The 27,455-nt window shown below is 39.9% G+C and overlaps 1 protein-coding gene across 1 annotated transcript in view; it reads left to right on the top strand.

Moving 5' to 3' along the window:
* Nucleotides 1-27,455, top strand: part of HSD17B12 (hydroxysteroid 17-beta dehydrogenase 12) — a 90,866-nt gene that overhangs the window by 59,266 nt on the left and 4,145 nt on the right. The window contains 4 exon segments of the mRNA XM_069784672.1: nt 632-676; nt 12,129-12,163; nt 17,642-17,723; nt 22,661-22,726. Of these exon segments, the coding sequence (XP_069640773.1) occupies nt 632-676; nt 12,129-12,163; nt 17,642-17,723; nt 22,661-22,726 (228 nt within the window).

Below are 27,455 nucleotides of genomic sequence, written 5' to 3'. Positions count from 1 at the left end.
CTATGACCATTTCAGACAGTTTGTAATGTAGGGACAATCTTGGTTGCATTGGGTACATTGAAAATTCTGATTATGAACAATTTCGCTAGTGTATGATTTTGTTTCCAAAACCCCATGTAGCTCACTGTATCCACTGTGGTTTTGTGTTTTCTGCTTAAGTATTGATAAATGTGTCTGGTTCTTGGTTCACTTTCAAATAAGCTTCATAATATTTAGCAATAAAATCCCATTTTTTTTACCTGACGAATAAACTTTAAGTCACTAGGATGCTGTTATGAATGGTGAAGAGCAAAACACAGACATTAGTTTATGAACATGTCTAAAATGTCAGAATTTATTAAAGTTCATAAATATTGCAAATAGTGTTAGGAAATAGTGTCAATGTGATACATCTGGGGTGTTCTTTATTAGTATGAGTCCCTAATCAGAGATAAAACTTGACCAAGAGCAATTCACAGGCTTTGCTTTGAAAGTCTGTTGCTGTTCCTGATACTTAAGCAGGAAGGCAAGGAGTAAGGTCAATGTATAACTGTAAGGTTTAATTTATCCTGGCACTTAAACCAAGAAGGTGTGTAAATATTGATCAAATAACTTAAAATGGAACAAACCCCAAAACTTTGTTTTCTTGCAGACAATCGACAAAATGGTCAACATCAACATCATGGCTGTTTGTAAGGTAAGTGGCCCGTAATCAACACTTGTTCTTGATGTCTTAATTCAAAACCGGTAAACAATTAAAATTGAGTTGCCTGAAGCAATTACTTTCAGCTGTTGGACCACAGGTTCATTTTTCATCTTAGAGTAACCCAGAGGTTATGATTGTTGCATAAAATATAATTTTGTTGCAAAGATACCGATTAGCTATTTGGAAGAGTAATGTATGCACACAAAACAATACTTAATGCTTCTTCATGCTTGTTGTTCTAGTCCTTCTTGTAAATCATTCATTCTTCTCCCCCTATATCTGTGTTTCTTGGAGTGGGCAACCATTATCTCTGCACACCTAAGGTTTTTGTACACTGTAGTGAGAAGGTACTTTAATATTTTCTTCAAAATAGATGAGCAAGAAGGAAAACCAAGTTCACAGAAGGGCGCATTAACTTTTGAAGTAAAGTTACCTTCCCTTTTTGATACTTAAACTGAAGTTTTTATTGAGAAGAAATCAACCTGACTTCAGGCTAAAACATATGGCTCTTCCCTTGTTTGTTAATATGAGGCCCATTCTAAAATCAGATTTTCATCCTAGTATTTCAAAACTTAAAAGGGGCAGAGGGAATAGCAGCTGCTTACGTGACATAGGGAGTCAGTCTATTTCCAGTGAGTGCTGAAGAAACCCCTTGTGATTATTCACTGCTAAACCTTAACTTTCTCTTCTATGCATAACAAAACTTGAATCTCCATTAGCTCAGGGTTAACCTTTTGCCTCAAAGCTAAAATACTAGATGTTTCAAAGCTGGCTTGAAAGATTTTTACTTCCTTGCAGCTGGTCTGATTAGGTCAAGTACTAAATTCATCTAGTACGGTGCTCTCGGGGAGTCTGTGTTTTGTTTCCATGTGAGGAGGCAGAGGGCCTCTTAAAACAGTGCTTCTGTAAGATTTTCACACCTTATTAAAACATAGGTAAAATATGAAGATACAACTGTTGCGTGACTGAATGGGATTGTTCATGTGAGCTTGCTGCTGCTAACTCTCACTTTCGTGTGTGTTTTATTTGACATCTTAAAACTACTTGTTGCAAAGTTAGAAGTACTACAACTGTGAGTCTTTAGAAACTTTTCACCTAGAAAATGACTGCTAGCCTGACGAGTACAGATTTTTAGTTGACCGAGTAGGATTGTGGCCCATGGTGTCTTGTTGCACTCCTGCAAGATTTCATCACAGAAATCAGTTATTAATGGCACCTTTGAAAGTTTTCTCTTATGGAAGTCATTTAGCAGACTTTTTTTAATGTTAACAGAGCTACACCAGGTATAAATCTGAAGAAATGTTGTCATGCATAGACCTCAGTTGGAGTTGAGTGTAATCAGCAGAATGCCTCTGCTAAGGTGTGACATCTGTGCTGTGCCAGCAGAGGGAGTGCAGTATTCAGTGATTAAAGAATTTGGGGTGTCAGTCTTCCTGGAAGCATTTTGTTAAAATAGAAAAGTTACGGATGAACTACTTCAGAATCTATTTCAGAAGATGGTGGGGTAGAACGATTGTTGAGGTCTACTTTAACTCAGAATACACCTAAAATTCCAGAGATGCAGTCAGATTATATTGGTTTCCAGAATAAAGTAGCGCTATTTTGTGGCTTGAGTCATCATGTTTATAATCAGTGGTGGTCAACAATTTAACGAAGTTGTCATGCAGTTTCTTTTAAAATTTGCATCCTGTCAGCCTCTTCACATTCTAACGTGGTTGTCTTCACATGTATAAAAACTTACTGAAGATCTACTTGCTGTGTGTTAATAGTGTTTTTCATTCTGTTTGAAAACTTTTTTTTTTTCTTGACTGTGAACAGCTCCTGCTACTGGGCATAATCTGAATTTGAGCATAAGCTTCCAGGCTTGAAAATGTTTCCTCCTGCATGAGCCTGTTGTGTAATTAAACAGTAGGCATGCCAGATGCTTACTGTTTTGGGGGAGAGGAGCACATTAGAGATATGTACCATCTGTAAGTCATTTTTTCAGGAGAACCCATAGAATCAGAGAATCATGGTAGGAAAAAATAATTTTAGGAAAAGTCTGTGTGACTTTTCACTTAGATTTTTGGGATGTAATCCTGTGAATATTTAGTTCAGTATTTTAGGTTGATAACATCTCTTATCCAGGGGTATAAGTGTGTTTAAAAAAACCAATAATATTCTCTCTTCTGGCCTGATTAAAAACATGAAATTTGAGATGGAAGAGAGCACCGAGTTATTAAGCAAGGAGATGAAGGTCTGCTGAAAAGGTGAGGGTACAGGAGAGGCAGAGCAGGTTTTGCTAGTACCCATTCAGGGTCTGCTCACAGTATCTCCAGATCCTCCTCAGAGTTGTCACATAAACAACCTACTGTCGTACTCTGGAGCATTGCCATCTGCTTCCTTGCCTTTTGGACCAAACTTCCTCAGTGCTTAAAAGGTAATGATACCCCCTGTCTTCTCAGTAACCTCCACCATGTGCCATCAGCAACACCTCTGTTGGACAGCCTAACTCTTCTGGCGCACGTCAGATACCTCCACTTCAATTCTGGCTGAAATGCTCCTTAGGCTTGAAGTGGTAAAGTCAAGGTGTTCGGCACAGTTTGATTCTGCAGAAAGTTAACGTCTGTTTTGTTGCCACAAGTGTAGGCATTTTTGAAGGGTAACATTCATCCCTTACGTTTTGACCCATCTTTTTCTTTGTTGGGCAGCTCATTGGATTTCCATGGGGTTATGCAGCCTGTAAGAAGGGGTGCACTGAGAGATAAGACCCCATCTTCACCTCACAGGATAAATAACCAGCCTAGTTGGTCCTGCTCTTTAATACTTTTTCCGACTGTAAAGGATCTAATACTATGAAATTCTACATAACGTTTGAGAACTTGTTTCCCGTCAGAGCTTTTAAACATGTGTCTTCCCCAAATCCCGTTCCATGCTGCCTGCCCCCATCATGTCCGAAGAGCACTGTTGGGTTAGGTCACCCATGAACCCCACAGCGGTGCAATTTTGGGGCTCAGTCAGTCTGGCATGAAGTGTTGTGATTACTGTGATCTGTCTTCAAAGCACCCTGTATACCGCTGAAGACAAACTACGTAAAACTATGTAAAACACGTTGGAAATCTCACATCTTGTAAAATACTGGTTAAAAAATGTGACTGAACACTGCCCTGCCTGCCCCCCCAACTACAGTAGATTCTTTTTAAGCTCTCCGAGAAATGTTGCATTTTTATGGTGATGTGCAGTGCAGGAATTACTCTGTTCTTCATACGATATACAAAACAAGAAGTGCTTTGGGTCTTGGTGATGCCATAATGCATTGGGTTTGCATGGCAAAGTTTTGGTAGCAGGGGGGCTACAGGGGTGGCTTCTGTGAGAAGCTGCTAGAAGGTTCCCCCAAGTCCAACAGAGCCAATGCCAGCCGGCTGCAAGACGGACCCACCACTGGCCAAGGCTGAACCCATCCATGATGGCGGCAGCGCCTCTGGGAGAACATATTTAAGAAGGGAAGAAAGTTGCAGCAGGCACAGAAACGGCAGCTGGAGACAGACATGAGAACATGTAAGAGAAACAGCCCTGCAGACCCCCAGGTCAGTGCAGAAGGAGGGGAGGAGATGCTCCAGGTGCCGGAGCAGAGATTCCCCTGCAGCCCGTGGGGAAGACCACGGTGAGGCAGGCTGTCCCCCTGCAGCCCGGGGAGGTCCACGGTGGAGCAGATTTCCACCTGCAGCCTGGGAACAGAGGACCCCACACCGGAGCAGGGGGATGTCTGAAGGAGGCTGTGACCCTGTGGGAAGCCCACGCTGGAGCAGGCTCCAGGCAGGACCTGTAGACCCATGGAGAGAGGAGCCCACGCTGGAACAGGTTTTCTGGCAGGACTTGTGACCCCACGGGGGACCCACGCTGGAGCAGTCTGTGCCTGAAGGACTGCAGCCCGTGGAAGGGACCCACGCTGGAGCAGGGGAAGAGTGTGATGAGTCCTGCCTCTGAAGAGGATGAAGCAGCAGAGACAATGTGTGATGAACTGACCGTAACCCCCATTCACTGTCCCCCTGCGCTACTGGGGGGAGGAGGTAGAAAAAATTGGGAGTAAAGTTAAGCCTGGAAAGAAGGGAGGGGTGGGGGGGAAGGTGTTTTAAGATTTAGTTTTTATTTCTCATCACCCAACTCTGATTTGATTGGCAATAAATTAAGTTAATTTTCCCCAAGTCAAGTCTGGTTTGCCTGTGATGGTAATTGGTTGAGTGATCTCTCCTTGTCCTTATCTTGACCCACAAGCCTTTTGTTATGTTTTCGCTCCCCTGTCCAGCTGAGCCGGGGGGAGTGATAGAGTGGCTGCATGGTGCTTAGTTGCTGGTGGGGTTAAACCACAACACATAAATAGAACAAAGTATTTTTGTTTGTGGTATTTTCTCAGGAAAGCTTGAGACTTAATACACCCTTATACAAGGATTGAGTTGACAGGTAAATGAGGAAGAAGGTGGGGTAGTATGCGAAGTTTCATGGTTCCTGTCATAACCTCCTCTCAGGCTTCTGGAGGGATTTAAAATGTGGTACTTTTCTTTAGTGTTTGTTGGTGGCAATTCAGGCAACATAGGTTTGTATTATAATTTTTTGATACCGCATTTTGAGACACAAACCAAATGTATTCTGGCACTGAATAAAATATCAGGTCAAAAGCCTTGGGCTTTTTCACTAACCATCAAGTGTTGAAGAGCCAAAATTATGGTTGCTCTGTACAGTTTTCATCTATAGTTCCTCTGTATCAACTGCATTTTCTTGTGTCAATTCGCCATTGTATGCTACAGCCTTTGATTTCACCTGGAAAAACAATTAAACTTGATTTGGCTCTTGGATTAATGTCCTGAAAGCCAAGGATGCTAGACTTGCTGTCCAGTGGAAAAAATGGGTAGGTAATGAGCACAGAGACCAGTTTCACATACTTCAGGGAGCCCTTCTTTCTCCTTTGAAAGCCGCAAGAGGTACTTTGTATGTAAGGAACAGCAAGTATGTTATTTCTGTTTGCAGCATCGCAATATGCTAATTGCATTGGGAGTGAGGCATAAACTTGTGTTCTCTTGAAAAATGAGTAGGACTAAATAGTTGAGGGAGTGCTGGCTTAGCGGTTGATTAAGCAAGGAGCTGAATTGGTTTGCAAGCTATTATGTTGTGGGAGAATGTAAATTTTAGGCTTGCAGGCCAGGCTTCGGTTGGAAATTGGCATTAACAGAGGATGGGGGAGAGTAAATTACATATATGTAGATGCCTTGGTGTCTGTGCTAATCTTCGCCTTGATCACTGTACTAATGTTTTATACTGAGTGTCAAGTACAAAGGGATAATAGGCCTACAAGATCGAGGATTTTTATCATCACCATATTTGAGAAGCTTATAATTTGCTTAAGACTTCAAAATGCATAAATACTTTTTGTTGAACTGAGAGATCTAGTGTCAGCTGCCCTCTTAATGGAAGAGGAGCGAGAGGTAAATTATACCAGGTTTTGAATCCCAGACAGGACAAGGGAACAACTCTACCTACAATGTCTGAAACTGTGAGTTTAGGGGAAAAAAACCCCAACCCGACAACAAAAACCCACAATTGATATAAAATTGAAAGGGGGAGAAGAAGCTAGTGTATTTGAGAAGGAGGGGAAATATTCTTTTGCAGACCTGTGTGCAGAAAGAAGAAAAGCCTGGGGAGCAATAATCCTGAAAGACAGTAGGAAATTACCTCCCTCTCTCTCCCATGAGTGTTCAGATGGGCTAGTGTAGCCTAATACCACATCTGTAAAGGTACCTTACCAGAAATCAGATGATAGTTGCTTGTGCCCTGCTAGAACCCCATGTCAATTTTTGTATTTGCTGTGTATAGGAGAGGATCACAGTAAGTGGAACATAATTCTGAGGGAAGCGGCAACACTCACTTGTGACGAGAGATCGCTCTATGTGTGTGTGTCTGTGTGTGTATTCCAGTCTAGTCAAGAGGTTTCTTTACATTTATATTCAAAGTCGTCATCAAAGGGAGGGTGATGATTTAGCCAAGTATATAATATAAGTTTATAACAGAGAGGGACAGTTGCCAATGCTTGGAAGAGGAGTGTTCTGTGAAGGTGGTCATGAATATCATTCAGATGGTCCAGAGGGAGAAATTAAATGCTGCGGTTTCCCACCTTGCTGACTTTGAACCTGAGAGCATGATACGCAGGAAGCTGGAACAAGGGAACTGTAACTGTGATAAATACTTTTCAGCAATAGTCAGGGAAGCACTGGGGATTTTTCTTCAAAGTACAAGTAACTTGGGGAAATTTAGGAAATCCTGGAGTTCTGTGGCTTTTTGTAGATTTGGGGTTGAGACAAATAGGTATTCCACATCTTGAAAAGAGGAAGTTCAGCCTTGGGCTAGGGATAGTTATTTTGAGAGCTTTCCTTTGTACATTGGACCCTGAACGTTTGTGGCTCTAAATAGGGAAAACTTTCTCTCCTAAAACTGTTGCTCAAAGGAAAGTCCCTGACAATGAACAGGGCTTGCAGTATGTTATGTTCGTAGTTCCCCTTCGTATGTCCAGTGCCCCTTTCTGGTTATTTACCTTGCCACAGGGGTTACTGTGATTTTCTGTTGAATTGACATCAGATTTACTTGCCACTTTTCACAAATATAAATAATTCTTGTTCAGGTTGGGGTATGAGCTGCATTAAGAAGTTACTGTTTCAAAAGAGATGTTAAAAAAAACTTAACAGTGGATGCTGAGAATAGGTTTCATGATCAATTTAACTACCAGTGCATGAGTACAGTTCCTTAGTTCTTTCAGTGTAAGGTCTGTGGGCGAGTGCTGCATAGGCATGGTGTCAGTTAACTATTTGTTAAACAGCTAGTGCATTTGTGAACTTGTGTGAATTCTCTGCTCAGGCACTACAAATTATCTTACAGTAGCAATGATGTTTTTGTACATCAGTGGGTACACCACGGGGAGTTGCTGATCTTTAAAAATTCTATTGCCTTGAGTTGTTATAATTTTACCCTAGATGCATGAATGAGATCTGAAGGAAGCTTCTTAGCTGCATGACAAAGTAGAAAATTTGTCCAAGGTCTCTAGCTTCATCCTTTGTTGTACTTGCATAGTCTTAATTACAGATCATTATACCTTTTGGAAGTGGAAAGAGTGACTTGCAGTCATAACGTCATACCATAGAATGATTTGTCTCTAAATGTACAACAGTGGTATTAGACTTCTGGCTTTGTATAACAATTGTGTGGCCTATAAGATGTGAAGGATGACTTTGAATATTTACCTCAGCTTTTCTTACTGTATTTTAGAAGTCTGAGCGAATATCACTTGAAAGGTATTCAAAACTTTATAAATTATTATTCTTTCCCTAAGCTTTGCTCCTGAGCTATTGCTTGGATCAGAGTGAGAGAAGACTACAACTCGGTGATGACTAAGAATGGGAGATTTTTCTTCTGAGGAAAAAACACTGGAAACACATGGTTATAACTTCTAACTATTATTGTTAGTCCTCTAATAGGAGCTTTTAAGTATAGCACCTGTTTTAGAACATAACTCTAGCCATATGGCAGTGCATTTTTGTATCTGCAAGTAGGAATCTCAGCTTCTTTAGACTAAAAGTGGTGTTCCTTTTTCCAAAATTAGAAGGTAGAAGACAGGTCTGGTGAGGAAGAGTGGACAATACAACCAGTCCTTGCCAGACATGTAATAAATGAAGTTGCAGGTAAATGGACATCAAGAAATGATAGCTGCCTGTAAAAGATTAATGAAGTGGTCTGTAATGAATCTCTGCCTTAAGTTAGCCATTTGCTGTGAGCCTCCTGGAACTTAGGAGCTGGAGGGTTAGGTGTGAAAGAAGGTGACTTAAAAATAATGCAGCCCTCCAAACCAAAGGAACTATACCCCAAACTCTATGGTATCGTTATGTTTATATGTGAAATCACTGAAAAACAAACAAGCAGAAAAACAGCTACTGGTTCATGGTTGTGTGCTAAACATAACTTTTTGCCAGACTATATAAAAAATAAAAAATTAACAACTTCCGATGTCGAGGAGACTGTCCTGAGAAAATTTCTTGGATGCACACGCACGTTCTCATTCTGCTCTAGTGCAAACTCTCAGAAAGAAAAAACAGTTTGCTTTGGATAAGCTGGCAGTTTTGACACAGCCTAGTGTCTGGCTACTTGTCTGAAATTACCTGAGCCTTCAGAGTCCTGGGAACATTCATGTTTTCAACTGCAGCACTGGTATTTCTGTGGAAAGTAGTATTTGCTCAGAAAAATGGTTATGTGAAGGAAGCCTAAGTGAGTTCAGTAACCACCAATTGAAGGCACTCTTCTTAGGGTAGTTCCCAATCTCTCATGTTTCCTGCCACTTTCTTCTTCTTGTATTAGATTGCCTTCAGAGAAACAAACTACCATAGAGTTCTCTGGCATCCTACATGCTAATTCCTATAGCCTCAGACTTTCAATGCTTTGGCACTTACAGAATACACCCCATTACAGAACTGGCTCTCTCTAAATAAGACCTAGCTAAAATTTGGATTCTTTACCTCGAAGATGTTTATTCCATTCTAGATGTTTGTTGTTGAACTCCCTGTTTCATGGTGGCAGTCTGAGATTATAGCTACTGAAGACAGGAGTGTTAACCAGTTCAGCTATTATGGATAAAGATCATGCAAGCACATATGGACACTGCTGTTAGTGGCAAAACCACGTTTCTGTTAGATTATTTTATTTGAATTAATGCTGGGAATATTTTACGTGTGTGTACAATGTATAAATTTGCTAGACCTGAATATGGCTGCAGAATGCCCTGCCAGCATTTTTCCAATAGTATTCTTGCACTGCTGGAACAGTCTGAGTGTGGACTTGGCTGGGTGAGGTGAGACTGACTCAGAGAGCTGCCTTCTGTTATTTTATTCTTTCAAAAACCGGTATTTTTTCTGTACATAAAGATACTGACTACTCATATATCTCTTTTCACACATCACAAGATGTAAAAATCCAGATAGGAAAAACAGTTTTGCCCTATTTCACAGATTTTTGAAATTCCCTCAAAATATTAATTTTAATGGAAACAAATGGAAGTGATGTTGAGTATGAAATTCGATTTTGCCATCAGTGTTTTTCTGTGGAGGGAAAAAAACCTGTGGTATTAGAACCACAGCTGAACTTTAGAACCAGACTATTTAACACAGCCGGTGGTGAGAGACTTCTTGATTTCTACCTTAACTGTGTAGCTATTATTATATCTCAGCTGTCAATGGCTTCATAGTTTTCTAATTTATACAAGTCAAACAATTATTGTGGCATGTTTTTTCTGTGGTCTTATTGGGATATCAATAGTAACCAGCAGGTTTGTGATATGCTGTTCTTGCTGCTCGGTGGGTTGCAGTTTGGATTTAGACCATGAATGCATTTGTGTGGATTTATGACAGTTTCAAATGTGGGGTCCTCTCTGCATTACAATGGGAGGTCCGGTACTGTTTTTTTCAGACCATTTATGGGTTGCCTAAGGAAGGGCAATTTCAGTCCATGTCCATATGTCAGTCTATGGAGATGATATTTAGCATTACACTGCTCTGAGAGGCAAGAAACAGTATGCCACTTTTGGCCAAGGGATCTAGGAGAGGGATTGTAAAGCTTGCACCACATAAAAGATCTGCCCATCTTGAACTAGTCTTAAAATCAGCCTAAATCATTCTTTATCCTTTAACATCGAAATAAATAACTGTTTCCACATCTTTTTTTTTTTTTTTTTTTTTTTTCTCCTAAGCATTAGTGTATGAAGAAGCTCATGTATACTTAATGTTAGAGGTTTTTCTGAAGTTGCATCAGATCTGTTTGGCTTGGTGATGTTTACCAACTCTAAATACTTAGTTTGACTTCTGGGGCAGTGCTGAGAGTTAAATATGTCAACAGCAGACTTCATGAAAGTAAGGTCCATTCAACTCCTGCCTGTACAGTCCCTTATCGAAGCTGTCATGCAGCATGGCTGGTAGCAGAATCTATTCTAAGTGAGAAATGCCAATAAAATACAAAAACACAGCCCTTCTCTAGTATCTTCTTTGTGTGTCAACTGGAGCGAACTGAAATTTTGTTTTCTTTTGTGATTTTTCTCCTTTATTGCTGAAAGGGTATGTTTTATAATTTAAAAATAAAAACAAACAAAAAAACCCAAACCCAGATTCAGTCATATGTAAGGGCTAATGCAGTGGTGATAGTAATATGAATAGCTTGCTACAATAAGATTTGTTTCTTTGTAATAAAAGTGCTTACAGGTGTTTTGTGCTCCTGTATATGTTCATTTCTTTTTGTGTGTGTGTGTTTTTCCTCCCATACTACTCAAATATTTAATGTTTTAAGCTATCAAGGTAATTTGGTATCAGTGGAAGGACCCTTACGTTTTGGTGCTATTAGTATTTTATTACCCCCTCCTCACTGTGTTCTCAAGAACTTTGTTGGAACACCTTTTAAAGATGTGAAAAGTAGTAACAATTTATATTTCGTATCTGATCTGTCTTTGGCATCAGTGACATTAACATGGTTGGTTGGGGGCAGGGTAGTATTTGGCACAAGCTGAACTTTGATGACATTATTTCTTAAAGGCAGAAATTTTGGATTTAAATTGTATTTCAGGATGGTAGTAATTAGTAGTAGAAAAACTAACTATTTCACACTAATTAAAAATTTGCCAAAGTTTGGATCAATGCTTGATTTGTTTCCCTTGTCAGAGCTGCTTTGTCTGTAACTGGGAAGCTTGTTTTAGGATTACTGCTCTGGAGAATCTTTCAGCCAGATTGCTCAGAGTCATAACGAAGACAGGAGCTTCCAGAGCAGTGAGGAGGTTTGCCAGGCTACTTTCCTCATGGGGCTGTAGGTTCTTCAGTGTGAAAACATCTGTGTAATCAGCAAAAAATGTTTTGGGGTCTTAAATGTTTTCTGTAGGAAACTTACCTTCACTAGTTCTCTCCAGTGCTCTTGCTGCTCCACAAGTGATTTTTAACTTAAAATCAGCAGTTCAGTAAGCCCAGCTAAAATGCATTGGATATTGTCTTGAGTCTTGGCATAGGTGGTAAATTTAGTCAGTCTTGAGGAAGACAGATGCTTTTTTGTGGGGAGAGAAAGATCATCCGTGTACCATAGTACTCTGGTGTTTTAATGTTCTTTCGAGGCCACGGATGCTGCAGAGCAGTAAAGACATCTTTTTATTTACTCTTATTGTACTTATGCTACTAGCTGGATGGGTTCACCAGATTCAGTGCACACAATGCTTGACAGAGCCAAGTTATCCAGGTAGAATAAAAATAAACTGCCTACGCAAAGTATGGTCTCTGCTTCCCCAAGCCTTGGTTGGGGCGGAGGGGGTGGCAGCTGCTTCTGGGAGGAAGGGAGGCTTCCCTCGGTCTCTGGCTGTCTGGTGTCTGCATTCTCAGCCATCACGAATGTTTTCTTTTTGCAGATGACACGATTGGTGCTGCCCGGCATGCTGGAAAGGTGAGTCACGCTAACACTATCCAGACAAAGTCATCATTATTTATAGGGGAGAATCCTTTCTTGAAAAATTCATTACTGTGACTAATCAGCCTAGTCTCCATGTTTTAATGGCAGAGTAATGCTGGGTGAGTCACGCTGATGGTGCATGAATCATCAGACGGTGGAAGCCTTTTCCACTCGATTCCCTTTTTATTTTTCCTCTCCCTTCTCCACTGTTGTGGTGATTCCTTTTAGAACAGAATTAAAAAGCCTGTCTGACTCATCAGCACTAACTCAACAACCTGCTATTCTGAGGGGGTGGTTACAGTTCCTGGGAATAACCTTCTTAAGGCTATTTCTCTAAGTCATTGTAAGTAAAATGGATGCAAAGAATATGTTTTCATTATACAGTAGGAGGTATATTGAGGAAAGGCTGTGATCATTTGGAAAAGTAGAATTGGAGACCAGCTCTTTAAAATAAGAGTTAATGCACACCACTGTCGCCGCGGAAGACGTGTACTGACTTCCTAGCTAGCTCCTAGGTGAAATTAAAAGGTGCATGGTTTCCACGTAGTCCCTCCAGGCTGTTTTCTGGCTGATGTCGACTGTCCCAGGCCGTTCGCCACCTTTGTTGCGGTGCTAACCCTGGCTTGCTGGGGGTTGCCCTAGGTCAGGTCTGAGCTATGCTGTCAATACTGAGGAAAGCTGTGTAGAACCATGCGTGACAGTTACCACAGTATTGCCTCCAAACAAATACTGTAGGAGGAGCATATATGTGGGGCAAACCTCCAAATCTGATGAAGATTAAGAAAAAAAATTGTTATTTCTTGTATCATCCCACTGTCTGCGGGTCTTCATTGCAGATTGGGATTCAGTTATTCCACTGTTGCACAGATGCAGAGCAAATGTTTCACATCTAAAACCAAGTTTCTTCATGGGTACAAACTGTCAGAGCTAGCGGCCAGTATGGGAGTCAGTGTCTAGCACATCGGGGTGATGGTGAGCTTAGATTTTTAGTTAAACAATCAGGAGATAAGAATGAATGTATTTCATGTAGAGGAACGTGAATTAGAAAGGAAGACCCAAGACAGAGCTCTGGGGCAGAGGTGTAATATTTCCCAATACAGCTGGAGTAGAGGATGAGGATTACAGTACAGTGGTGGTAGCTGCTCAGGGCTTCTAAGTCAAAAGTTACTCCTTGCCCATGTACTATTATTGACAGGTAAAGGGACCTGCCTTTTGTGAAACTATTGCCCTCTGAAGATGCCAACATGACCAAAGCCACTCTGCTTTTGAAGGATTTAATGTTGTTTTGTTATAATTTTTGGAACTTTGAAGCTCTAACAATTTCTTGCCTCAGTTTCTTCTTTGAAGAAATGTCGTAGTTATCCATTTGGCAGAGTTGATCTCTTCAGCTTCTCAGGACAGAATGATGTATACTCTACTTATAAAATATCCTGTGTATGTTTTTCTGTTACATATTAACATGGGTAAGATGATTTGAATGAAAGGCAGCAAACCAGGATCCTGCTGACTTCTGGTTCTGACTACCCTTGAGCACACCATGTCATGTTTCTTCTCACTTTTCCTAACTACATGATTACCTCAGGAATCTCAAGGATCAGTAAGAGGCTTGGAAATAAAAGGTTAACAGTGGTTTAAAAAAAAAAAAAAGAAAAGTACACATCTTGAACTTTTTACTGTGTGTGAGGAGCCACTTTAAATGACTGCTCCATTTGAATGAAGGCCTTGGTTTCTGTCCCAGGGAAAAATATTTGACAAAGCTTCCATTTTCTGTTTGGTTTTGTGAAGTCAGTTGGGTTTGCAGTGCACAGCAGCAGTGTCTGCAGCTGCCAGCTCCTGCATAGTCATAGCTCACAGGCCATTAACACCACTAAAGAGTCTGTAACCACAGGAGGACATGGCTGTCCAGTGAATCCAAGGGCATGAATGAATGGTAGCTATACTCAGCTGCTCTTTGGGCCAACCATAAATTTCTCACATGGGACCGTGGGTTAGGAAAAAGGGCTCCAGGCTCTTAGAATAAAACTAGACTAGGAATCCCATCGTTATTCCTCACTTGTTCAAGGAGGATAGCATGTTGAGTATATAGATGTGGCGGAGCATGCTAGAGCATCTTGCAGCTAGCTGTAGTGCATGCTTTTATGTATTTGAATGTTGGTTTAATGGCAATATGTTACAAGACAAATACAGAAATAGAGCAGACTTTACATGTTTTGCATCCAGGTCCGTGAGGAGAAAACACAACTGCATCTTGGTGTGTCTGTTACTTTTTATTGATAATAAACATAGCAGCATTAAATGAATGCCACTTCTGGTAACGGCATTTAGTTTCTCTGCTGTGGCTCCTCTCCTGTACTCTGAACACTTAAAATGGCAATTTATAATCCGCAGCTTCCTATTACACTTAAATGAGCAGTTCCTCTGTAAATTTTCAGGCTCCTGTCTAAGGTGGGAGACTCATGGAACTGAAAATCAAGGCTTGAATGTCTTTGGAAACAAAAAAACCCAACAACAACAACAAAAATCGGTTGACTGTTTCTAGACAAATATCAAACTATGGTATTTATTGCCAGGGAAGTAGCAAGTGCATAATTACATTACAGAGGAAGCTTGCTCTTTCCACTTGGCGTGCAGCTGGAGCAGGCGCTGGTTGCCACAGCAACAGGGAGATGGCTAAATATAGCCTCCCCGGTGCTGGACCACTTAAGGTAGAATGATGGGGAGGTGTGAGGGTGTGGGCCTGGCTCTCTTCATCTTAACCAACTTTTTTTTTTTTTTTTTTTTCCCCTCCCCATTAACTGCACAGTTGAGTTGGATGGAGCCAAAATTTCTTTTTGCTGCACGGATGCTGATGTAGTTCTTCAGATCCCTCACTAAAAACATTTCTTCTGCAGTTCGTCTAAGAAACAAGATTGTAACTGGAGTCATTGGAAGTGTTTCCTCTACACGCATGCTTCTCAGTTTCCTTTTATCTGGAGGTTCTAAGTTATGAGCTTTTAAGGCCAGGACTGTTTTCTTTATAAAGAAGAAAACACAAACCACAAAACCCACAGTGGCATTGACTGCTTCAAGGAGACCAATGCATGGAGCTTCTGCAAGGGGCTGCTATTAGTTTGTTGTGTTTCCAAGAGGGTTTTCTTCACTGGGTCAGACCGTTAATTTACTGCACCTAGATGATGGTCACTACTCCTGCTCGGAAGTTGCAGTCTAGCTACATGCTGCAAGACCTACGCTTTACAGCCTGAATGCCAGCCTCTCTTCTAAAGCTTCAGCTTGTTTCATAAGCATGAGGCTCATGTTTATTCATATAAATGCTTACCCTTTTTTGAATCCTGCTAAGCTTTTGTCCTCAATTAAGTTTTGTGGCAAGTACTCCCGTAGTCTGAATATGGGAAGAGCACTTCTTTTTATCGGATCTAAATTTCAGTCTTTCATTTAAATAAATGTCATCTTTCTTTTGTATTCTAAGAGGATAAATCAAGATCTTGATCTTTGTCATTCATTAGTCTGTATACTCTTATCATGCCTGCTCTTAATAGTCTCTTAAATAGCTAAATTCAATCAATCTTTTCACCTCATCAATGTATCAGGGTTGGTTTTTTTTTCCCTCTCTTAAATCATCAGGTTCTTAATATTTGTCCTATGTTTGGAGGGATTAAAGTGTTCCATAGACTGTAATACAAGATTTCAGTGGTGGTGGATCTGTCGCTGCCATTCCCACCATCCTGTTCTTTGGTTGGTTTTGGTGACTGCTGCACAAAAGAGAACTCCTTGTGGACTTTTTTCAGGTTTTCCAGGGAGCGGATAGTTGATTTAGAGTCCTGCAAGGTTTGTGATTAAGTCACATTATTTTCTTTAGTATGCATTGTTGGTTTTGTTAATACTGATTTTTCATCTGCTATTCTGTAGTCTGATCACATAGCAGTCTGAGCTCTTTAAAAAGTTCCTTATAGTATTCTCCAATCTGGTAGTCTCTTAAAAACTGCACGAATACTCATTTCACTGCTAATCCCCATTTGAGCTCATGAATAAATATCACAAGCACCACCTGTCTTGATATGAAAAACTTCTGGCATCCACTGTTAACCTTTTGCTGTTGTGAAAATTCATTACTAATTTGTGGTCTTATTTTCTCCATACTACATATTTTGATCCACAATTCTACTTTACTTCACTAACCAGGCCTTGCAGATAACTCCTGAAAAATACAACAAACTTTGGCAAAGGTGTTTGAAATCCTGAATGGCTGAAATGATTCTTTTCTGTCGTGTTAGCCATCTCATTTCTAGAGGCGAATCAATCACAGATTTATTTCACACTTGTATCATGGCAGCAGCCATGTTGGTTTGAATCTATTGTCATGATTTTCAAAGAGCTACATTGTTTTAGTTTTTAATGGTCACTTAAACTCAACTGTTTGTTTTTAAGATGATTACTTAAATCATTGTGGCAGCAGCGGGATAGAGTATACCTAGATGAATAAACATGATGAGAAACTCATATGTGAATCTGCAGGAGTTGAGCTGCATGATGCCTACCTGCATGAATGTTCTCATTCTGCACTAAACATGGCACATTTAGTATGTTCAGGTAAACTGGCTTGAAGTTACTACAGGGTAAGAAGAAGCAGAGATGCTTCTTTCACCGTGTTGGACTGTCTGGTAGCACCTTCTAACAGCATACTTGCCCTAATTTGCCTGAAGCTTTTAAAACTAATTCTTCTTTCTACCTAGCACTAAATAATACGACTGGGTTTGTATGTAAAACTAGTCTCAGGAATAGACATGCTCAAAATCAGTCAGTGGGTTGGGAAATCCAGGAGTCTTACTTTCTGTCCTACCTGCACATGCTTTAGAAGTGCTTGGCAGAGCAGGTGGTAGCTCATTTCAGACTGGTACCCTTACTGAAATATTATTGTGGAATACCTTCACTGTTACTGTAATACAGCTGTAAAACAATTCTTATCTTCTGTAGTCATCCACTGAATATCTTCCATACTATATTAAAACACTTATGTATTTGAGCAGTAGAGTTGGATACTTCCTATCTTGAAGATCCATCATAAAGTAACATTTAGAAGACGAAAGGGATTATCAAAGTGTAAACTATACAACAAACTTGTGTTGCCATTTCTGACACCTTAGCCCAAGATTTAGAAGTTGCCTTTTGGACTTAAGCTGGCTTCACTCAATCGGTTTCGCATAGTTTAGCCCAGTGTGTGTGTGTGTATACGTATGGAGCTTGATTCTCTTGCTGTATTGACCTTGGAGTTGTTCCTGATTTATACCAGCTGCTTGAATACTTATATTGTGCTTAGTCATATTAGTAAGTTTCAGTTTAGGATTTGGTTGGGATTTTTAAACAGACCTTAATCTCAGTTGCATTCTAAAGGTTTTCTTTTGGCTTGCAGTAATTTTCTGAAATGTGAAAGATGTTTCCTTTATTTCATGATAATGTATCTTCGCTGCCTTTCAGATCAAAAGGGGTAGTCCTGAATATCTCCTCAGCTGCTGGGATGTATCCAACTCCACTGCTGACTCTTTACTCTGCAACCAAGGTAAGTGTTCTTTTCCACACTGAAACCAAGTGTCAAACATAAGCCAACACTACAGGAATAAATGTTTTGGTGTCCATCTAGTGGTGCTTTCATGAACTAAAAGTACAGAGTTTCTAACTTAAATTTTTCCAGTAGTGGAAGCTGGAGGGTCAAGAGAAAAATGAGTAAAAGGGTTTATGGGCACAGAAACAACTATTTTATATATTTCATCATGCATTCTACTTTTACGTGGAAAAGGATGCTAGTGTACCAAGCAAGCTTAGTGTGAGGTTGAGAAAGGACATTGACTAAGTTTAACACACTTTCTTATTTTGACTTTGAAGCTTTTTTCTCTGATCTTACTGAAGATGTGTATCTTCAATATATATGTATATATATTTATTTAAGTAGGACTCTTCTGGTGCTTGCTGGAAGCAAACATTTGTCCTCCTTTTTTATTAGTTGCCTTAAGTTTAGCACTTCAGGTAAAAGAAAGTATAGAGCTCTAGGGCCTTGCCATTACCAAATAGTCAACTTCCCTTGATCTGGTGACCATACATCCTGCTAACGTAGCCTAGTATGTCATTTGCTGTTTTTGCAGTGAGTGGATTATTGGCTTATCTTCTCCCTGGCAGCCACCATCTATTCCAGGATCTTTTCAGCAGGGCTGCTACTTGACCAAAATTAAGGCATGGCGTTATCCCACTCTGTATGCAGAACTTTGCACTTCACTCTGTGCCAGTCAAGAAATCTCACAATGTTTAACAATAATCAAGTTTATCAGGGTCTCTCTGGACTGAAGCTCTGTCGTGTCAGCCGTTCCATCTAATGTTGTCGTCTGCAAATTTGCTGAGGGTGTGCTCTGTGTCATCATCTAGGTTGCTGATAGGAGATACTGAAGAATATGGGCTTCAGTATTGATCTGTAGGGCTCTCTGCTTGTTATCAGCCAGATGTCAAGCTATTAATCATGGCCCTTCGAGCCTGGTGGTCCAGCCAATTTTCAGTCTGGCCAGCAGTTTGTCCTTTCAGCACATATCTGCTTGACTTCTAAATGATAATGCTGCAGGACACGGTGTTAAAAGCTTTACTGAAGTGAAAATACATCTCATGCATAGAGTTTATATATATTAAAAAAAATCTGTTTCCCTCCTCTACAAAGCTAGTCCATTCCATTGTAGAAAGTAATTTAGTTGGTCAAACAAGATTTGCTGTTTCTGATATATCTTCTTGTTCTTTATGTGCTTGGAAATTAATTCCAAGAGGAGGGCTCCATGATCTTTCCACAAACTGAGTTAAAGCTGATGGGATCATTCTTGCCTTTTCAAGGAGGGATATGTTAGCTGTCTTCCAGTTGTCAAAGACCTCCCCTAGTTTCCATAGCTTTTCAGATACTGTAGGCAGCAGACTTGTGTACATATGGACTAGTTCTTTCAGCACTCTTGAGTGAATCCAGGGTGGCTCCATGGATTTGAATACATCCAGCTTCTCTGAGGAGTCCCTAAATTGTTGCTGCCTCTGCCTATCCTTTTCATTAAACAAAACCGGTGCATTGAGAGAGGCATATGAGCAGACTTTGGCTGTGCAAAGGCAAGAGAAGTGTTGAATAACTTAACATCTTTCTATCCTTTATCTCTAGGTTGTCTCCCTCATCCATCAACAGATGCCCATTTCTCTGAAATTCCTCCTGAAACTAGTGTACCTGTAGGATCCTTTACTGCTACCCTTAATGTCCTTTGCTAGTCTTTTCCTAGCTTGGATTTTATTCCTAAGTACCCAATAATGTTTTATGTTTCTCTTTTGTTTACTTCTCCTTGTTTCTGTCTCTCACATGCTCATTTTTTGTTCATCAAGAAGCTCCCCACTTAGCCAAACATTCCTTTTACTGAAATTTCCAGTCTTCCTCCATAATAGGCTGGTTTATTTTACCAGTTCATAAGTTACTACTCTAGATCTACATTTCGTGTTAAATTTATCTGCTCTGGTTTCTCTGTGTCACTGGGACAGTTTTGACTTTCTGGAGCTGGTCTTATTTTTTTTTTTTCCAAAGGTACTTACAGGGGCTTTTAAAATGTTCCCCTGAAAGATCTCTAGTTAATGCCATAAAGACAGAATACGGGTACACAGTATGGAACTGAAGTATACGTGATAAAACTAAATGCAAGAGACATTTACACTGGTATTAAAGCAGTATGGCACTACAGGTTTTTAAGGTGCACCTGGTAATTACCTTAAATACTTCAAGGATTTCAGAGTCTAAGCAGAACCTTGACAGGATGAAGAAACCTTCAGTAGTGTCATTCATGTGAGAACAGACCTACGTTTCCTCTAGACTGTCAGTGACGTCTTTGTATTTCCAGAAAGGAATTGATGCACACTATTTTATTCATACTAAAGGCAGGGATATTTAAGTTTAGAAATCATGAAAGACTGAATTAGTTTTAGCTGATAAAATTTGCTCTTGAAATAGCTGTTTCCTGAGAGCACAGTTCTTTGTTTTAATACGAAAGGTCACTTTCGTTGTGGCATTGCCTTCAGCTTTATGGAATGAATTGAGCTTCTGATTTAAGTGATAATATGCCTTACACTGTGTTGGTTAGTCTTTTTTCAATGAGAGACTCAAATATTTCTTCCCCTCCTCCCAAGAAACTCAATTACAGGTTAAGTAGTCTGCCTATTCTCAGCACTGCTCATCTTCTACCACAGCAAGATTAGTAAGCATGAAAGTGACTCCCGTAAGTAGCTATAGAAAGACTGTATCTGCAATTTCTAGGGTTTTTTTCCTCATCTGTATAGAGGGGGTTTAAAGCATAGTACCCTTCAGGTCTAAGTCAATGGCTTTGGCTAATTAGCAGGAACAGACGCAGTCTAACTCTTTAACCTTCCCGTGGAGAATTCCCTACTTTACAATGAAACGAGACACTTTTAAAGGAATCATAGTCCTATTTTTTTGACAGGTTTACCTATCTACCTGTGCTAATACTAATGAGAAGTGAAATATCAGTCTGTCCCCCTGCCCCACCTTTTACTATTTGGGTTTGTTACTGGATATCCAAGGAGAAGAAATTTTCTTGCATGCAATGCTTATCTGCTTATTCAGAGGATGTTTACTTAGAGAACATTCTTAAGACTGTTTTAAGTTAAAGGTTGTTGGGGTGCTTGAGCATTTGGAGGTGGAAAAACCCAACTTGTCTTGAAATAAATTCTTCAAGAAGAAAAACTTCAAAGCTTACTTGGATACGGGAAGTTGCTTTTTCTTCTCATGTAAAATTAGCATTTTCTTTATTACAAGCTCTTTGCAACCAGTAGAAATGACAGTCTTTATACTGTTTCTCCATATTTGGAGCAGTAACTGATTCCAGGATTCGTCATGTAGAAATAGTTAGAAATTTGAATGGTCAAAGCACTTTGATTAACACAATATAGGGTTTTTTTTTTAATGTATCTTTAATAGATTATTGATATACTCTGTGCAGTTATCACCCATACATCTGGCAACTGTGTTCAGGGACTGCACCGAACTATTTGCATGTCTATGCAAGTGCCTTATTGTTGCAATAGGATGGCTAGCTCACTTGAATCATTGCTGCTAGACCAGACTTTCAGAGTCTCTTTCATGTTGAGTACTGAATTTCATTAAGAACTTATACTCAGAGGAAAGGGAGAAGGAAAGAACAGTTGGACAGAAGATAAGCTTTTTTGGTTTAATGAGCCTCCTTCTAGCTTGTACATGCAACTTGAAGACGAAGAGTAAAAGGACCTACCTGCTACGCAGCAAAATCTAGTTTTCTTTCAGATCTTGTGTACGCTCAAAAGAGCGTCTATAGAAATAGTCCAGTAGCATGGAGGTGTTTCTGTTGCTTCTTGTGTAGGCTGACTTCAGCGGGATGACCTTGATAGGAAAAACACTGGGCACTGTAAACTTTAAGTGCTGGTTTCAGTTAGGACTTGTGTTAATCTACTGGTGGCATGGTGACCAAAGGAAGACTGTAAAGCAGGTGCAATACTAGAGTTTTGCTGTTTGTTTTGAAACTGGTCTGAAGCAACTGCTTCTTAAATATTTGAATTAATTTATTTAGCATTTATTTTAGTTTCAACATGGATAAGACAGTTTAGTTCCTTCAGTTGAAGGTACTCCATTCATCCTATTTGCCTGTATTGTTTCACTAAACCAAGAAACCCTAGCAGAACCTGATATTTTGTCTCACTGGACTGCAGGAGGGAAAAGTGGAAAGGTGGTTTAGAAGAACTCGGGAAGGGAGAATCTACACTGGTTTGAACTGCTAAGTAGCCTTGGGTTATTAGGACAATACTTTCTCGGCATGGTTATGGAGGCGGCTGTATCAGATGTGAGGGCATCTTGAAGGCAGGTACTAGCATCCACCTTTTTCACTTCTTTAAACTTCTAGGCTTGTAACTTCTAAAACTTCCAGAACTTTGGAACAGAATCTGTGGAGTTGGACTTCAGGACTAGGAAGAGGTGTCACCATAGGGTGACATTTCTTAAAAGTGTAAAGGCAGAAGACAAAGTATTTTAAACACTGTGTTTTAAAAACCATACACAAAAGAAACCTACTTAAATCACTCTTAAAAAGAACAAAACAAAAAAACAAGTCTAAGGAGATGATACAAGTAGTGAACAATGTGAACATACAAAGTCTTATTTTCCTTTTTTAACTGTGTTTTAAGTAACAAATCTAGTTCCTTTTCCTTCTAAATTAAAAAGGGTTTTATTTGTTTAGATTGAGCCTCACTTCTGTAAAAATACTGTGTAAGCACAGGGTTTCTATTCAGATGCCATTGCTCTAATATGCAAAGGTCCTTTGAAAACCTGAGGTTTTTTACTTTGAAAACAGTAAACTCTAAATAGTAATTCAAATATACTTACAAAAACCTGCAAACTTATAGTTTCCATTTTAATGTGTAGCATGCTGCATGTTTCCCTTCTTTTCTCTCTAGGCTTTCGTGGATTACTTCTCCCGAGGCCTTCATGCAGAATACAAAAGCAAGGGCATCATTGTGCAGGTGAGTAGCGTTTGTTTCATGTAAGTGTGGTTACCACAGCAACATTGGTGTCTTGGTAACAAAAGGGAATCAGCATGTTCTGTTATTCATGAATATATGACACAGATTAAGGATAAGGATTTCCTTTTATCCCATTAGCAGCTTTCTTAAGTTACTCTGAAACAATGTGTCTTGAAGCAACAAAAAACTTGGGTTTGTGTTTTGTTTGGGGTTTTTTTAAGCTGACGGTGGTAATTGAAACTTTAAGTATAAAATATTCCATAAAACTGTGTGTTACTGTAGAATACATCTTTATACAACTTCATCTACTGGAATGTACTTTTGGAGTGCATTTGTACAAAGATTCAATGGGTAACTGCTCAAAAGACTAGAATGTAGCAGTCCTTGCATGTTAGTGAATCAATTGCTAGTGTAAGCATAGTAGCAAGAACAAACAAAAGCCTTGAAGACCCTTTGTATGTAATGGACTGATTTAATTTTCTTTAGTACTGGGTTTCCACATTTCCATATTATTAATGAGTCTTGCTCCCCGCCCCCCCCCCCCCATTTTTTTACCTTCCATGGTTTTAATTATTTTTGACAGGGCATAAAAGCAAACCAAGCCAGTCTCTCACAGCTTTATGGGATTTTGCTTTAATATCACCTCACACACTCTTGGTGTTTGCTTCCAAAAAGTAGCTGGAATTTCCAGCTTTGGTCACAAACACTTGAGTTTTTCTTTACTTATTATACCTGTTGCTCTCCAGAGCAATAGTTAGTTTGATAAAGGTGATGTAAGATCTTACCTGTACTGTGAAGACAGTGGTGTATCTTTTTTAAATTCAGTTAGGGTTCTCCTTACAAACAGGATTAGCCTATGTCCTTGCCTGTCATTCCCCTATTCTGTATGGTGGTTCTCAAAACTATCTGAATTCCAAAGGCCCTATGAGGAGTAAGGCACAAAGTTGTCTGCCTTATTTGTGTAATCATTAAGCATGAGAGCACAGCTTTTGTTACTGGCTAAAACCATAGAGAAGTTGTTGCCAACTTAAGGCTATGTCACCTTTTTGACATGCTAGATTTTTTTTTTCCCCTTTAAGCTTACTTAGCAAAACAAGAACTTACCACCAGGAAATGTCCTGCAGCTTACTGTCCAGACGTTTAGTCCCAGATGTTTAGTATAATGTCCTGTCCCAGTTCCTGAGAGAGGATTGTGTTAAGAAAAAAGATAATTGTTGGGTGAGGTATTCCCATGCAGTCATTGGCCCTTTAGTGGGAGCCTCATTTAAACCTAGATTTAAACCTTATACTAAACATCCTAAGGGATGCTGTTTATTTTCGGGTCTGTTGGCAGTGTAGAGGAAGCTAGCAAAGGTGGTACCTGAAAGCATTCTAACTACTGTTGTTACAGACCTTCTTGAGAACAGACTAGATGACATTAGTTTTTTGCTAGTAACAGATTATAACTTGCTGTAGAAGTCCCAAAGCATAACTTCTCCTCAGAGTGCTTGAGGCTGTGCCCTAGCACCCTGGGATGCACCTTCAGCTAAACCAATGTGCAGCGATGAAGGATGCATAAAAAGGTAGCACTCTGAACAGGTACAGGTTCAGCATACAGTGTGGTTTGTGTGTGGTCTCAGTTCTTGAAGTGGAGTAAGCTGGAGCAACTTTTGGTGTTTAATGTCTTGTTACTGTCTCTTCTCACATGGCTTCGCAAGTCTTTCCCTGGCTTCAGCCCCAAACTGTCCTGCAGTGGGTCAATTTTTACCATACTGCAAATTCCTTACAGCTTTCCCTTCACTTTTACCCTTCTATATTACTTCTATCTCCCTGGTGTGGTTCCAACTGTATTTCTTGCAGAGTTAGCTTCATTATCAAACAGCTGTTCTTCTGATCCGTTTCATCTACATGCAATGTGGCCCTCTTTTTAATCTGTGGTCACGGTCTCCAAATGAGACTGAAGGAACTGGTAGAGTATTTCTCTTTTTTACATCAATAATATGAAGTCTTCTGGTAGGATTTCTTTCTTGCTCAAGCCTACCTACAAACTGTGAGGCACAGGCTCCTTCAAGACACAGCTTCACTGGCAATATAGCTGGGTGTGGGTTGGGCGGGGGGGGGGGGGGGGATTGTGTTGTTTTTTTTTTCTCTCTTGCAGGGGGCTGTGCGGTACAATATCTAAGCTCTTCCTGTGTTTTCTCAGGTAAAGCTACTGATAGTTACCTCAGTATGAGAGTATTTAGAGACAGATGCTTGCAGGAGAAAGAAGTGTTACATCTCTGAGATGTGTTGTTCCTATGTGCATTTGTCTCTTCCCAAATTTTGTCTAAATAGTACTCTGTCAGTTTGAGAGGAGAACAAAGAAGGAGCAGCTACTGTTCATTTATGACTATGGAGTAGCTATTGAAACTGGAAAGGTGAATAACCCAGTAACTCATGCTTGGCTAAAGGCATTAAGCACGGTATGAATGTACATAGTATGGGAAAGATTTTCTAGCTTTTGGGTATGGAAGAGCTAGAAGAAAAGTTTTCAGTGTCTTACGTTTCTAACATTGTAAACAAATGAAAAATTACATCTGGCTTTCTATATCAACGGTTATGTTTTCCTGTACAAAACTTGATAGGTTGTGGTAAGCTGTCTTTTTCTAACTCCCATGTTGGCTAAGGGCACTGAATTCCTGACAGCACTGCTTTTTTGCCCCTAAATGTAGACAGTGAATTGCCATTCTGAGTTATGTGGGCCTGATGACCAATAGCTGTCACAGCTTCAATTTGTTATGCTAATTTTATTGCAGTCCATGTCCGTGTCGTCTTGTTCCAGCCTAAGTCAGTATAAACCACTAATGAATATTACAAGTACCTTCCTGTGAAGACTAGCTGATGTTATGTCCTTCAGGCCCTTAGGAAGACTGCATCCCCCTTAAATTCTTTGCAGTTCATCTCTCTGACCTTCAACAGTAGAGCTTTTAATTCCAGACTTGCAGTTCCAGCTGAGATCACCATTTAAAACAGTCAACTTTTACCATGCCAATACCTGCAGAGTACCACTGTGTGAAAAGCAGAAACAAAGTGCAGGTGAGGTTTTACAAGTTTCTGAAGTTCAGCCTGAAGTATATCAGTTTTTCTTAAGTGGATTGCCTTCTCTGTGGAAGCTTAGTTTTGATAGTATATAGTGGATTTATTGCAATGTAGCCATCTTTAGATTAAAAATATATTCTTTCTGGCTGACAGGCCTACTTAATTTTACAGAGGCAGCACAGTAGTAGCATAGGTTAAAATTCTGTGTGTGTTTATATGGAGAGAAAGAGATAGGCAAAAAGAAAAGGAATGAGGAAGAAGGCAACAAGGACTTCTCTCAATGCTCTTTTGGAAAAATTTCTCCCTGAAAGATTTCTGCAGACTCTTCTGAAACTTTTGTTCTTTGAATATGTCTAAAAAATATTGTTTGGGTTTTCCTACCCCTTTCTTTTACTCCCTTTTTTTAAACTTCAGTTAGTAATTGGCATTTTCCCTCTATACTTCATTACTATGCATAGCAAAAGTGTAACAGTAAAAACTTTCACTACCTGTTTTCTTTTACCATGTCCACTATATAAAATATCAGATCACAAAATCCTGGAAGTGTTTGTTTGAAGGGATCTCTAGACAGTTGTCTAGTCTAACCTCCTGCTCCCCTAGCAGTGGGCTTGACCAGCAGTTAGCAGTGGGATTGCTGCTAACCCTGGGTCATGGGCTTGACATGGCTTTATCCAGCCAAATCTTGAAAACCTTCAAGGATGGGGATGCTGTGACCTCTCTGGACAGCCTGTATGAGTGTTGTACTGCTCTCCTAGCAAAAGGCTTTCTCCCTAGTGTCCAGTCTGACAGTCCACAGCCAAAATTGACAGGTTTGCCTCTTGTTATTCCGTCTGGCATTACCAAGAAGAGTTTGGCTTTCATTTTCATAACTGACCTTGAAGTAACTTTAGGCAGGTATTGGGTCACCACCAGCCTCCTTTTCACCACACTGAACAGGCCCAGCTCTCTCTCCAGGTATTCCCAGGAGTGTGCTGTCACCAGACTAATGGCATTGCCTTCCTTCCTCCAAAGCTTTTTAGCTTTCTCTACAGGTCAGCTTTGGTTGCTGCAATTCTTTCATTTCCCCTTTATGTCCCCCACCCTCCTTTTCCCCACAAAGAAATGGAAAGAAACTTCTTTGGAAACACCTGAGAGTTCAGGTCTTTTAAAAAAGTAAGGTAAAATAGGTGATAAAATTGTGTAAACCCGCGATCAGACTTTTGGGGGCTTATTTTCATGTGACTGTAGCATAATTAGTAGAGGCTTCTGTTCAGGACTTGAGGTCTGACTTCTTGCATCCATACAACATTGAAGACCCCAGTTCTGAGTGTTGGCCAATTTTAATAACCATCAGAGCTGTAAGCAAATGTTTTAAGTGAGCAAGAGACATTGTATTGACATAAACTGCTTTTAAGGCATGTTTTGAAACTGGAGAGCAGGCTAGGCTTTCCCTGGATAAAGACAAGTAATTTTCTATACAGTTACTTGTCCAGGTAGTGTGGGTTATATCTGCCTGAATGCAAAATGCTAAAAGACTTTAGGCAGTGAAATTTATTTATTTCTTTTTTAATCTGTCATGCCACTTTTAGATATAGTTCATGAATGTCTGAGCTCCTTGTGGGGAGGAAGAAGGGGGGAAAACTACCATGATGGATTTAACAGGTCTCTTCATAGCTGTTAAAATATGGCACAG

The sequence above is a fragment of the Haliaeetus albicilla genome, chromosome 5, assembly GCF_947461875.1.
Source record: "Haliaeetus albicilla chromosome 5, bHalAlb1.1, whole genome shotgun sequence".
In the NCBI taxonomy this organism is placed as follows: Eukaryota; Metazoa; Chordata; class Aves; order Accipitriformes; family Accipitridae; genus Haliaeetus; species Haliaeetus albicilla.
The sequence above is the reverse complement of the archived record's forward strand: the minus strand, read 5'-3'. Positions and strand labels throughout refer to the sequence as shown.